Source organism: Stegostoma tigrinum, chromosome 7, assembly GCF_030684315.1.
Source record: "Stegostoma tigrinum isolate sSteTig4 chromosome 7, sSteTig4.hap1, whole genome shotgun sequence".
Lineage (NCBI taxonomy): Eukaryota > Metazoa > Chordata > Chondrichthyes > Orectolobiformes > Stegostomatidae > Stegostoma > Stegostoma tigrinum.
In genome coordinates, this window is record NC_081360.1 from 11,813,650 (window position 1) to 11,828,122 (window position 14,473).

At 54.0% G+C, this 14,473-nt stretch overlaps 1 protein-coding gene across 5 annotated transcripts in view; it reads right to left on the reverse strand.

Moving 5' to 3' along the window:
- Positions 1 to 14,473, reverse strand: part of LOC125454089 (fibronectin-like) — an 89,714-nt gene that overhangs the window by 35,866 nt on the left and 39,375 nt on the right. For 3 of the 5 annotated variants that reach the window (XM_048534413.2, XM_048534411.2, XM_048534412.2), the window contains exons 19-25: positions 11,619 to 11,891; positions 7,911 to 8,177; positions 6,608 to 6,702; positions 4,800 to 4,968; positions 2,771 to 2,857; positions 1,781 to 1,972; positions 439 to 711 (exon numbers count right to left, since the gene is read on the reverse strand). In XM_048534413.2, the coding sequence (XP_048390370.1) occupies positions 439 to 711; positions 1,781 to 1,972; positions 2,771 to 2,857; positions 4,800 to 4,968; positions 6,608 to 6,702; positions 7,911 to 8,177; positions 11,619 to 11,891 (1,356 nt within the window). The remainder of the gene's footprint in view (positions 1 to 438; positions 712 to 1,780; positions 1,973 to 2,770; positions 2,858 to 4,799; positions 4,969 to 6,607; positions 6,703 to 7,910; positions 8,178 to 11,618; positions 11,892 to 14,473) is intronic. The other 2 variants (XM_048534415.2, XM_048534414.2) reach the window with 1 other exon arrangement.

Sequence of the window (14,473 nt, forward strand, 5' to 3'; positions counted from 1 at the left end):
GGATGATGACAGTGGGACATGAAGAGAAACAGCATTGAAGGAAGGGTGAAGAGAGAGTGGGAGAGAGGATTGAGGGGGGTGAAGATAGAAGGCGCTGAGGGGGGGGAGAGAGGGAGCTGGGGGGTGAAGAGAGAGGGGGACAGTGGCAATGGAGAGAGGAGAGAATTGGACAGAAGAGAGTGGGATGGGTGTGGACAAGGAGTCGTGGGGGGTGAAGACTGCAGGATGATAGGTGGGTGTAGGGGTCAAGTCGACAGGAGGAGAGGGGTGGAACAGTCAGAGAGAGAGAGAGAGACAGAGAGGGGTCAAAGTCACCCATCTGTTTGGCAAGAGATCACTGCGAGAAGGAAGGAGGCTGCTCACTGACATCTGGGCGGAGGGGAAAGTGTGAGAGGACGGGAGGAAGAGAAAGGAGCAAGGAGCTGAAGAAAAATTCACCGGTTTGCTGCTTGCGTGTGGTGGTGACACTCGCGCCACCCTCTATCAGGGTGATAACACTGATGTCGTAATCTATCCCGGGCTCCAGGCCTTGCACAGTATAGTATCCCGTCGACGAGCTGACAAAGTCTTCGAGAATGGGGACCGACTCCCCTGCCGCTATGACAGTGATGCGGTAGCCAGTGATGGCCGAAAAGTTTAGCGGCGTCCATTGCAGGCCAATGCTCGTGTCACTTACGTCAACGAAGGTCAGGTCAGTGAGTTGGGGGATTTCTGGTTAGTCAAAGGGCAACAAGGCAGTGTTAAAGGTGCGAGAAGAAAATAAAAAGAAAACAGCAAAGAAGAAAACTGAGCAAAACAAAAGGCACAGCTTGATTTCGCTGTAAAAAAATGGTTAATTAACCGCAAAAAAGTTGCAAGCATTCAAAAGGTGATATGTAACAGCTTTCCCTCATCATTGTTGTGCAGGTGGAATACAAAATCATTTATTAATTAAATTTATAATTAAATGATTAAAATATCCCACTTTTGGTTCCCTTTAGAAATATTACTCTTCAAGTCGCTAAATTTGGGTTTTGTCCCCTAGCCATTTTTCTTTAGTTTGAGGCCCAAAGGCCTGCGCTGCAACCAATGTTGGTTGACTTGACGACATGATGTAATTGGCACACTGTCTGCTGGGAGGCCATTTTGTTCTTCTCTGCCCCCCCTCACCTGCCTTCAACTAATATCCTCAGCAGCCTATACTTCCACAAGCAACACTGGCAGGGGGGCCACCCACTCCCGCCTTTTGGTCTTGGCCCACGGGCATTAATAGGTGGTCTGACGGATGGCATTACCAAACTCAAACCCTTCTCCAGCCTTACTACAGATATGGTGAACATAATTGCCTTTTCCACCTGGGCTCTCCTGTTGTCGCCTAAACCCATGGATCCCATTAGTTTGAAATTCCAATCGCAAGTTAGAAGGTTTCTCACATCACCTTTACAACTACTAATGGAAAGGTTGTTCAGTCGCTGAACAAACAAAGTTAGTGAGAGGAAGAGAGCACTGAAGAGAATTTTGACACTGTTTTAAAAAAATAACTGAAGCAAACAAATGAGGTGCAGTTCTCAATGGAAGCCATTTTGTGGCACTGGCATCTGCATTTTAAGCATGGAGTACAAAATTGCTTCGAATGTGGCATTGAGAGTTTAAGCAAGTGTGAAGCTTCAGAAGCTAAGCCTGGCGCACGTTCTCAGGGTGTCCCAGTCTCCGTCCTCACAACCTACACTCGAAAAAGAAGCCCACAACAACTGTCGCGGCCACCAAACCATCATGGCTGCCGCCACTTCTTCTCAACTACCTTGGGTTATCACCGTGGACGCAGGCTGGCTTTCCTTGCCGTTCTTGACGGTGTGAACGCTGACATTGTACTCAACTCCGGGAGTCAGGTTCTCAGGGGTCCAGGAAGTCTGTCCCGGTTCGACAAACTCCTCCAGAAGGTTGCCCTGTTGGCCCGGTTTTGGGACGCAAGTCACTCGGTAGCCGGTGATATCTGAACATCGTTAAACACACAAGACACCTCTGTCATCACAGGGCGGGTGCATTATGTTAAAACAAAAAGGATGAGGGTGGGCGTTGCTCACCAGTTGGCACCTTGGGTGGGTGAGGAGAGCAATCCAAGTTGGAGTGAGGGGGTGTCACAAAAGAAACTTCAGGGTTGGCGCCTGGCGATGCCAGCTCAGTGGGTACGGAGCCTCAGCAGGCATTGGCATTCGAAGGGTTGCGGTTGGCACGGCGCCAACAAAACAAAATGCAGGGTGACGAATGTAGCTCTCAGTGACACAGCACCCGACACGATGGACGTGAATGCCAAAGAGCTGGCAAGCAGCCAAGAGTGGCCAAAGCCAGAGAAAACGGCCGCACCTCACTTGGTATGACAGGGGATGAGGCCCAGTGAACAAGGACCTCTCACTGTAAATCGCGAAGTCAGCAAATGCCAGGACCCTGGCACCCCAGGTGATTAAACCCCCGGCTGCTTTGGACGACCTGGGTGTCCCCTTAAGCAGATAGCCCACAGCTCCTCATTCCCCAGAAGCAGTCCAGTCAAGGACGGGTTGGGCTGGCGATCGGGAATTCACCCGTGTTCGGTGAGGACAATGTTTTAGGGAGCTGGTAGACAGGCTGGCTCCAGTTTGGAAAGTCATCCGGCAGTACCGAGCCGCTACCCCAACCCCCTGCCCCCAAATACCCCGAGAACTCTGTGGCATGAGCCCCACTACTGCACCACCCCCCCGACCAATCCGCCTTTCTCCCCGCAGCCTCTCGCAGACAAGAAGAGACGGCCCCGTACCTGGTGACGGTCCCTCGCGCCAAGTCACCGTGAGCTCTCCCGTGGTCGGATCGGGATAGACCTGTAGGTCAGTGGGTGGGGACAGTTCTGCACAAAAGAAAAAAGGAGTCACTCCGGGTTTGAAAGGCAACCCCACCCCCCACACCCCGTTACTTCAACAACAACAGCCTGCATTAGCGTAGCACCGTACTGGCCGCTGCACCCCACCACCCCAGTCGCTCCGAGGGAGAATCGTCGGACAGTGCATGGTACACTGAGGCGCGGGAGGGAGCATTCCAAGAGATTGCGGCTCATTCTGATCAGTTGGGTGGAGGAGGGTGCTGCTGTGAGGAACATGGGTGGGGTGGGTCGTTTGTGTTTGGAGCTTGGTCATTGGGAAGAACAGTAGGAAAAATTGGGGATGGAGGGGAGGTAGGGGTGTCAATGAATGCTGTTTTACACGGGCTTGATTAGTGATGACCTTTTTTAGTAAATGTATTGGGGGGGATGAGGGCGTCTCTGGCTAGGCCATGCACCTACTGCCCTTCTTAATTGCCCTGAGGACTGTTAGCAGTCAAGCCACATTAGTGTGGGTCTGGAGTCACGTGTAGGCCAGACCTGGTGAGGATAGCAGGTTTCCTTCCCTAAAGGATATGACTGAATCAGATGGGTTTTCCCCAACAATTGCCGGTGGGGTCGTGGACATCAATCATCACAAGACGCCCAAGTTCCGGATTTCTTTACCGAATTCGAATGCTACCATCTGGCATGGCAGGATTTGAACCCAGGTCCCTGGGACATCACCCGGGTGTCTGGATCAATAGTCCAGCAACGATACCAGCAGGCCGTCACCTCCCCGACTTGATGGGCTGAATGACCTCATTCCATGCTGTAACGGCTCCAACTATAGACGAGTGCCAAATCGAGTGATGCAAAAGCTGTCATCGACACATAATGGACAGAATGGCCTCTTCCTGCACTGCATCGTCCCGTCAATCAACCTGGCTGGTACTGACTAATTGCCAAACGTGCTGAACCATGGTGGATGAACGTAATTTACTCAAATCTAGTTAATCTCCCTCTCACTGTCAGGTATGTACCCATGAGCAATGTTGGATCCAACATCCGCTACACATCACCCTCCACGTTCAGGTCCTGTTTTCTGTTTCCTTTCAGGTGAACGCACAGCACAGACGTCCCAATTCAAAACCGCTTTCACTTGTACAGCACACGTGACACTGCACCCACTCAATCAAGGACTTACCTGGCAGCGCTGCCATGCAATAAAAATTCACAGCAATTTCCAAATCGTTCCAGTAACTGAAAACAAGCGTTAGGAACAGTGGCCTTAAAACTTAACATCGGGTATCACCAAAACCCAAATAAAAATTTACAAGCCCCTCGGCGTCCTTCAGGGAAGGACACCTGACGTTCGTGCCCCAGTACGGCCTACATGTGGCTCACAGATCCACAGCAACGCGAGTCGACTCTTGGCTCCCCCTCTGAAACGACCGAGGAATCCGCAGGGGTCAAGAGGGCCAGGGTCGGGGATGCAATTAGGAATGGGCGAGGGTGGCAGGGGTGTTCAAGAAGGCTCAGCATCACTTTCTGCAGGGCACTGAGGGAAAGGGTGCTGAATGCTAGGACAGGTGGCAGCACCCACTTTCCGCGGACAGATTTACGCCAACGAAAGGCCGGGCAGAAGTCGGGCACTCGCGGTACCTTTGGGCCAGTGAGCAGGAGGTTGGTCACACTGGGACAGCTTATTCTGAGGAGAGTCGCGAAAGGACGAGAGGGAGCTAGCGAAAGAGGCAGATGAGTTTTGGAAATTTTTTTTTGATTTACGCACCGTAGGGCTGAGACATTTGGTCGGGGTACAGGGGCAGAGATGGTAAATTAGGAAACGTGAGAGGGAGCAGAACTGGAGGAGCGCACAGCAATCCTAGAAGGTTGGGAGCAGGGGAGGGAGGAGTTTACAGGACGAGGGTGGGTGGGTGCAGAGAACTCCCTTCGACATGTCAGGACGGTATAAACCACACTGGAACCTCACCGGTGACAACGGTCTTGGTGACGGGCCTATCCCGTTCCTGGTCGTTGACCAGCAGCGTGATGGAGATGGTGTACTCGGTACCAGGAGTCAGGCTGGAGACGATGATGCTCCCAGAGTCGCTGGTCACTTCCCGAGGGGTTTCTCCACCTTGGCTAGGTCGGACTCCCACCTAATTTTTTTTTGGTGGTGGGGGGAGATGGTGGGAATAAAAATGGAGAATCACACCGCAGGAGGAGGCCACTCAGACCATCGAGAGACAGAGAGAGAGACAGCGCTCGCTTGGCGCTCAACACTTCCCTTTTTATTTTGGAGCCTTTCTTCAATTTCCCTTCCCCTGGGAGGGTGTCCCTGCGGAATCTGTTTCCACCGTCCTCACAAAGCGGGCCATCCCACTTCGCAAAGGATGTGCCGTGTTAAAAATTTCTCCCTTTTCCCCCCAGTGACCCCACAAACCCCACCCCCCCATCCCACCCAACAACCCATCGTCAGCACCAGATTCTGGTGTCAAGATCCGCCAGGGGAACTGGTTAAAAAAAAGCTCCAACTTCACCCTCTGACAGAAACCGTGCACAGTTCACAGCCACACACGTCCAAAAATCCATACTCCTTAACAGTTTGATAAAACAAAACGCCGTTTACATTTATACAGCTCCTTTCAGGTCAGGAATGACAGGGTGAAAATCCTCTCAGAGCTAGTGGGAACTGCAGATGCTGGAGAATCTGAGATGACAAGGTGCAGAGCTGGATGAATGCAGCAGGCCAAACAGCAATCAGAGGAGCAGGAAGGCTGACATTTTGGATCTGGACCCTCCTTCAGAAAAATGGGTCCAAAAAAGCATTCAGACCCGAAATGTCAGCTTTCCTGCTCCTCTGATGTGCGTGTCCTGCTGTGTTCATCCAGCTCTGCACCTTGTCATCTCAGGGTAAAAATCCTGTGCTTTTCTTCAAATTAATGAGGTTCTTTTCTCCCCCTCGGCCTCAGTGTAATGCCATGCCCAGCTTGTACCACACAGCCTCTAGATTCATGCACCAACCGTGCTAGTGTTGTGCTTGACCAAAGCAGGTAATTCTGGCCCTCCATTTTGAATCTCTTCCACTTGATCCTGTACCTAGCCTTCAACTACTGCGAAGCAGCCTGGTTATCTACCTGATGCCAACTCGCCCGTCCTGAACGGAAAACATGGAACAGTACAGTTCAAGAACAGGCCCTTCGGCCCACCAATGTTGTGCTGAGCATGATACCAAATTAAACTAATCCCTCCTGCCCACCGTTGGTCCATATCCCTCCGTCCCCTTGCATTTTCATGTGCCCCTTGAACGCCCCTAACGTATCTGCCTCCAACACTACACCTGGCAGAGTGTTTCATGCTTCCACTCTCTGTGTTAAAAAACCTCGCATCTTCTTTGAATGGTTTACCCCTCTCACCTTGAATACATGCCCCCTAGCACTGGGCATTTCAACTCTGGGGACAAAGATTCTGACTGTCAACCCTATCTAAGCATCTCCCTCGCAAGTCTCCCCTCAGCCTCTGCCGTTCCAGAGAAAACAACCCGAGTTTTTTTCCAGCCTCTCCTTACAGCTCATGCCCTACAATCCAGGCAGCATCCTGGTAAACCTCTTCCGCGCCCTCCGCAAAATCTCCGTGTCCTTCCTGCAATGTGGCGACCAGGACTGAAAGCAATGCAGCCTAACTAAACTCTTACCAAGCTGCAGCATGGCGTCCTGACCTCTGTACTCAATGTGCCCTGACCAATAGGGGCTAGCGTGCCACGTGCCCCCTTCACCACTCTACACTCCAAAGTCTTACCCGGAATGATATCCTGGGCATGGGTGTCCATGTAACAATGATGGCCGTGTCCGTCACCTCTGTGTTAACGTTAGGCACTGGGCCCATGGTCTCCACTGCAACACAACAGAATAAAAATCAGTCAGGTTCGCTGGGCTGACGGTGGTGGGGTGGGGTGGGGGGGGAGGGGGGGATGCGGTGGTGAGGCCAGCGGGTTCGATGTAATTCTCCCAGTGTGCTAAGCTCCAGCTCCCAAGCTCAGCACAAACCTCCTGAGGAAATGCAAGGCCGTGGATGGGAAACGTGAGCGCTCATTGGCCAAAGTGGTGCAGCTTGCTGCAGCCGAAACAACAGCCGGGAAACAGACGGGGCGGGGGGGGGGGGGGTGCGGTGGGGGGGTTTCACAATTTACGTCTGCCAGCGCCCTTGCTCTAAGGCCCAAGCATTAACAGTGCCAAGACGGGAGGGTGAAGTGTGGGGTTGGGGGGTGCATCCTGACCCCTCCCCGACCTTGTGCCAGGCCAACACTGACAGTCAAAAACTTACTTGCACAATGAGGAGACTTTCCTTCGTCTGGAGGATAGTGAGCCTGTGGAATTCTCCGCCACAGTGAAAGTTAAGGTCAAAACGCTGAACGTTGTCGAGAAGGAGTTAGATATAGTTCTTGGGGTTAAAGGGAACCAAAGGGTTTTTTTTGGGGTGGGGGGGGCGTAGTTTGTGAGGGGAACGCGGGGACAGGGCATCGAGTTGAATAATCAACCCCGGCTGTCACAAATGACAACCGAGAGTCTTGAAATGCAGCACGGCATGCTCCCGCTCCCATGTTTCCTAGCCATGGGCGATCAAGGAAAACAGGGAGGTTGGTGGGGGACGAACAGTGCAAGGGACTGCAGACAGAAACCGCTGGAAAAGCTCGGCGAGGTCCAGCAGAATTCACGAAGGAAGCGGGGGAGCAAAAACTAAAAAGTAAAGCAGATTTTAACATTTTGGGTCCAGCGGCACCTTCCCTTGGAGGGAACCGGCACTGCCACAGGGGCCCCACAGGAACACCGTGCCATGCGGCGAGGAAACAGGGGTTTCGGCGCGGAGCAGAGAAAATGACGGGGCCAGAAGCTGCCCGATTGGAAGGGGCTACGTAAACGCAGGCAGCGGTCTCCAGCCTGGCAACACCCTCAGTGGGAGGCTGGGAATTCCAATGCGGTGGGGGGGGGGGGGGTGCGCGCCGAGTGAGCTGAGTGGAGGAGGAGCCATCGGCGCGGGGCGGGGGGTGGGGGTGTGAAAAGGAATGGAAAACCAGAGGGAGGTCAGACTGGGCCGGACTTACGGGTGGTTAGAACATTGTGGACCCTCTGACTTGATAGGTCGTCCTGCTTCGCGGTGAGGGCGACCACGTACTCGGCTCCGGGCAGCAGCCTGAACAGCTGGTGGCGAGTAGTGCTGGGCTTGAGGTGGAGGCTCTTGGGCTGCCCGTCGGTGGTCAGGCCCCAGGTCAGGAGGTATCCAGTTATCCGAGCTCGAGGCGGAGTCCAGGTCACCAGCGTGGTGGTCTCGGTGATGTTTCGGAACCTGAGGTTGGTGGGAGCATCGAGCTCTGAAGAGAGAGAGAGGGTCATCCCACACAAACACATAAACGACAACCACCCGGCACATTCGAATCTCGCTGCAGTTCCAAAGCGCCTCGGCCAGCCAGGGTATCTCACAGCCGACCGGGGTGTGTGTGTGTGTGTGTGTGTGTGTGTGTGTGTGTGTGTGTGTGTGTGTGTGTGTGTGTGTGTGTGTGTGCGTGTGTGTGGGGCAGTGGCGGGGGGGTGCTCCCTGAAGTCACCGCTGCAAAGTAGGGAAAATGGCCGCCTCTGCCTCGCCAGCAACCCACCCTCCGCACGCAGCGGCGCCACCAGGAGCAGACAGTCCAGCCAGCCGTTGGACGGCCCACCGGGACAAGACCCCGCTGCGGCACTCCCTCATCAGTGCCTCTCCCTCCGCTCCCCCAAGTCAAGGCAACCTGGCCGCTCGTCACGCTAGTTTTTGGGATCTTGCTGTGCGCACCCTACACGGCAGCCGTGGCTACTCTTTGTAAAGCTGCCTCATTCTGCGGCCATGTACTTTGGGGGCACCTGGTTGCTGTGAATGGTGCTGCCATAAATGTGCACCGATCTTCGTGCTTCCTTCATCTGTCTGCCTCACGCTCTTTCCAGGGTCCAACTTTGGCCCAGTCAAACTCCACTGGGGCCGGGTCCACCTGACCCCCCCCCCCCCCCCCCCCAGGGTGGCACAACAGCTCAGCAGTTAGCGCCTCTGACTCACGGCCCCCAAGGGCCGGCATTAGATTCTAAGGCCTCGGGGCAGCTGTCTGCGTGGACTCTGCCCGTTCTCCCGGCGTCTGCATGGGTATCTTCCCAAAGATGTGCAGGTTAGGTGGATCGGCTATGGACAATGCAGGGTTACAGGGATAGGGCAGGGGACTGGGTCTGTGTGGGATGGTCGTCAGAGGGTCAGGATGGCCTGCTCCCGTACTGTCGGGATCCTCTGATTCATGGGACCATTCCTCAGCGCCGGAAGCTTGTGGGTCAAAGTCCCTCAAATTTCAGCCTACCACGCCCCCAAACACCCACCCAAACGATACTGAGTGTGGGCCACACGACTGGGGTGCGCAGCGTCCACGCGAAACACTGCACCGAGACTTTTATCTGCCACGTACAAAAAATAACAAGAAAATCTCACTGCACTACTTTGACGTAAGAGCTGGGTTCCTCCCCGAACATCCTGATCAATGTTCCTTCCCCACCACAAGCCCGTGCCCCCCCCAACACAACTCTCAACACTACATTGACGCGAGATGGGGGGGAGGGGGTGAAGTTGCTGCGTGTGGAGTTGGCAGTGTGCAAAGGGGGCAGAAGTGACCAAACACCAGGAGCTGCCACAATTGCTGCAGATGCGTTAATGGGTCGCCCGAGGCTGCAGAAGGCGCCACAAACAAAGGCAAGACATCGAAACAATTTATTTTCTCTGCCCCCCCACAACCTCTATTCTCACGCTCAGTCACGTCGGCAGCCATCCTGCTTTCGGGCTGCTCGAGAACGTCGGACTTGCCGGGTCAGTGACGTGGCACGCCCGCAACAGCGGAACGTAGCTAGGCCCTGGACACTGCGTCCCAGCGGGGCCAGGGGAGGGTGAAGTTCGCCCCGTTCCACATCCCCTGCCCGTTCAACGCCGGGCTTGCTGAACCCACGCCGCAGCCCCCCGACACCACCCCCCACCCCCACTCAAAAAAGACTTTCATGGAACTTTTTAAAAAAGCCCAATCCCCGTTTTCACCATCTCCCACGCTCCCTTACTCGTGTTAATTTCCCTGTGCCAAAGACAAAATGAGAAGAATGAAAAAAAAAACACTGAAAGATCCACGGACACTGGAAAAACAGAAATTGCTGGAAAAGCTGAGCGTATCCGGCAGCATCTGCAGACAGAATGTCACAGATGACGTTTCCCTTCCTCGGAACTGATGGTATTTAGGACAATGTTGGTTTTTATGTAGAAGATAGGGTGTAGGGTGGAGGGTAAGGCGCAACTGATAGACAGGTATAGAGCCCAAAGAGAGAGAAGAATAATTGGACGGACAAAGGATGGGATTGCGGTCAGGCTGGGAGAATGAATGGCAGCTAATGGGGACTATCAGAGGCCAACAATGGGTTGCTTGCAATAGCAGGCCATGCAATGACAAGGCCTGGTGTGTGGGGGTTGGGTTAAGGACCTGGGAAAAGGTGCCTCAAAATCCTAAAGCTGCTAAAATGGATATTGAGTCCTGAAGGCTGTAGGGCTCCAAGGTGGAACGTAAGGTGTTGTTCTTCCAGCTTGCGCTGGAGCACTGAGGAAAGCCTGACACAGAGATGCTGGCCAGGGAACAGGGTGGTGTGTCAAACTGGCAAGGCAACTGGAAGCTCAGGGTCTTCCTCGACGGCAGAACGCCGGTGCCTACGCTTTGTTTCCCCAGTGTGTGGGGTGGAGCGGAGCACGCCGTGAGCAGCAAACGCAGCCGGCTAGATTCCGGGAAGTGCAGGGAAAAATGCTGCTTCACTGACCGGAATCCACCCCGACGGCCACAACGTGCCAACTGGATTGATGCGCAGGAAAGGGAAAACTTAACCGAGAGCCAGCAGGACCTAGCCGGCCAAAATGGGGCACCGCTGCTGCAGTACACAGGAAGATTTGGAAGCCTTCGCCAATAATCCACGAGGGGCTAACATCAACTCTCAGCGGGTGATATGGCTCTCATTTCAAAAGGAGCAGAGTACAAAAGCAAGGAAGTCTTGTTCGAAGCAACACAAGACAGTAGCTGGACCCCAGCTGGTGTACTATTTTGACCCCGTTATCCAAGGAAGGATGTACTAGTTTCAGAAGCATTCCAGAGAAGGTCCGCGAGATCAATTCTGCACACAGACAGGTTTCTTGTGTGGTGAGGTAGAGTAGACTGCGTCTGTACTCGCTGGAGTAGAAAAGAATGAGCGGCGACATTACTAACACATTCTCAGACCACCAGAAAGGGTGACGGCAGTGGGATTTTTATTTTCCCCCCTTTCGGGAGAATCTGGGACCCGGAGGTGGGGCAGGTGGGGTGGGCAAAAGTTCACTGTAAGGGGTCACCCGTCTGAGACGAAGATGAGGAAAAAAATTTCTTCTCCAGTAGGGGGGTGGACCTGTGGAATTCTTCACCACAGAGGCTGGGTCACTAGGGAGGCTGGGGTGGAGAAATGTTTAACCAGTCAGGGTTATATGGGCCAAAAGGCCGAAGGGCGGTGGAGCCAAGGATGATCAGATCAGCCATGGTTTTAATTGAGTGGCTGAGCAGACTTGATGGGCCAAATGGCGCATTTCTGCTCTCACATCTTATGGTTACACTTCTTCCAGCCACCTCTTCGTTACCGCTTTCAGCTCCACTCGGTGGTAAGGGGTAAGGCCGCTCTGCCCGGCCTGAGCTGATAAGTCACAGCAGCCCCCCGACCCACCAACCCCGAACCCCGGTACCGTCGTCACTTACTGGTGGTCTGCTGTCCGACCAGTGGCTGGCTCTCGGCCTCACGGTTCACGGCGTAGATGGAGAAGCGATAGGTGGTGCCGGGCTGTAACCTAGTGATCTCGGCAAAGTTGCTGGTGGATCTGGGCAGCTCAGTGGGCCGGCGGCCGGGCCTGTCCAAGGGTAGCACGGTGACGCGGTACCCGGTGACCTCGGTGCGAGGGGCGTTCCACATGATGGTGATCTTGTTCTCTGCCACATCGATGAACTGCAGGTTGCTGGGGGTCTCCACCACCACTGCCGGGGGTGGGGGGAGCAGAGGGAGAGATCCGTCAGGGATATCGCAGTCACTTCTACTCTCCTTCAGACCTACCTCCAAAATCCTCCTCCTCCAGATCTAACTCCTTCTACCCCACCCGCCACAACCCGCCCCCTTCTCCACATTCTCCCTCCTACCCCTCCGTCCACATTACCCTTTCCCTCCATATTCCTCCCTCTTCCCCCCCCCACATTCCTCCCTCATTATCCCATCCGACTCCCTCCACATTCCTCCCTCTTCCCCCCCGACATTCCTCCTTCTTCCCCCCTCTTTCCTCCACATTCCTCCCTCCTCCTCCCCCCTCATCCCCTCCCTCCACATTCCTCCCTTCCTCGCCCTCCATATTCCTCCCTCCTCCCCCCCCCACATTCTGCTGCTCATCTCAATTCTACTCACATCCTGAACGCAACTGCCCCACAGGAAATGGTCACATGGTGTTTACCTTACTGAAGCCAATTCCCACAATTAACTGGCAACGATCAAACCTACCGCTCAAACTGTTACTTCAAAAAAAAAAGGTCTTGACCGCTAGCTCTCTTCAGCTAAGGAAATCATCTGTTCTCACTTGGTCTGGTCTGTACATGACTCCAGGCCAGGAGTAATGGTCTCAACTCTTAGCTGCCCTCTGAAGTGACCTAAGAGACCCTTCAGTTTAAAGTTGCATGTGGGACAAAGCTTGCCACCAGTGTTCACCATGAAACAGAAGCAACAGCGTGCTGTCATCACCGCACCCCCACCACAGAATCCCCAACCTTTCTCTGTGAATCAGTTCCAAAACCCCACCTTAGGCCCAGGCCTCTTGCTCTCACTGGCAGCCACCCTTTTGAGGCGGGCAGAGACACGTAATTAGTCAGGGGACAAACCCCTCCCTCTGCGCCTACCTTCTGAACTCTTTTCCCCCCACCATCATCCCCGGCTCGCCCATGCAAACCCAGCCCTTTTCCGTGACATTTTCTCCCCACTCCCCCACTGAGGTAGACAGAATTAATCCCCCATAGCACTGAACCAACGAAATCCTGACCCTAACGCTGAGGAAGTACATTCCCTTCACTCTCAAAAAACGTCCCTCTGGGCCTCTTTAGACCCCTCGTTTCATCCAGGAGCACAAGACTCTGTGCGTTGGGTTAAGAAGGAGGTTACACATTGCCCCAGCTGTTAGTCTAAAGTGGGGGAACTGCCCTACCCTTATCGCTGCTAACCGCATTAAGGCAGGTCAATCACCAGGCCATGTAATGAGAGCAGCACTCTTGCTTTCTGAGCTCCCTGGTCACTTCTTACTGTGGACACAATGAGCTGACTTGTGAATAACATTCGGGGCTATTCCCTCTGCTCACGCAGCCGAATATTCCCAGTTGCAGCGCAGCTTCGGCTGAGTTCTTCTTTTCCCCAAAGACTCTTGCACAAGTGAGGGAGTAGCAGATCCTTTAAGGGAGTCATGTAATGAGAGCAGCACTCTTGCTTTCTGAGCTCCCTGGTCACTTCTTACTGTGGACACAATGAGCTGACTTGTGAATAACATTCGGGGCTATTCCCTCTGCTCACGCAGCCGAATATTCCCAGTTGCAGCGCAGCTTCGGCTGAGTTCTTCTTTTCCCCAAAGACTCTTGCACAAGTGAGGGAGTAGCAGATCCTTTAAGGGAGTCTGTCCCCCACCCTGCTAATCCACATCTGGACCCCTGGAGTTAAGCGTTAAGAAGATCCAAGGCCCAATCCCAAAATTTTTAGCCCGGGCTGTATATGCTGAATTTGTGGCACACAGACCAGGGAGTGCCACACGGTTAACACACACTCTTTCGACCACTCCAGCTCTTCTGACTAGACCCCGCGGCACGAGCTGCAAAATTCTCTCTGTCAGCAGCACCTCTGTTTGCGGTGGGATCCTGCCGAGCGCAGATTTGCCAACTGCCCGAGAACTGGTGGTGACCACACTCTCCCGAACAGGCTGAGAAAGTTGGAAGGAGACAGAGAGAGAAGCGGGTGGGCTGTGTGTGTGCGTGCGTGTGCATGCGTGCACGTGTGTGGAGGGAGGGGTGTAGGTAAAGGGGGGGGGATTTCTGCATGTTTCCGACAAGTCACTCTGTGAAGTCCTCTTGGAGAGAAAAGTGTCATCTTCGGAATTGAAGAGAATTTATCCTGGGGCAGGGAAAACAGGAACGGCTTCCCTGTGGAATCCTGGCTGCTGTACGGGGCGATCATTTGTCTGACAACACAATCTCAGAATTGTGAACCACGAAGGGTGGTTGGGGGAGGGGGGGTGGGTGGGTGGATTGGATTGCCGGCTCAACCAGCAATGCTGATTGTGTCCCTATTTGGTCATGGCGGCTCATGGGAGACCAGACTGACAGAACAGAAACCCAGCCCCTTTGCTGTGCATTTCTTGCAACCCACAGCCAAGCCCCGCTCTCTCTCTCTCTCTCTCTCTCTCTCTGTTCTTGGGGTCTGGCTTCCCTCCTGATGCTCAGGGGAACTGCAAGCAGACACGTCCAGGGTGATCCCAACCGCGTCAGAGAACGTGGGGCACGGCGACGGTTTTAGGTTCCAGAACGCCAAGGGCACGGGA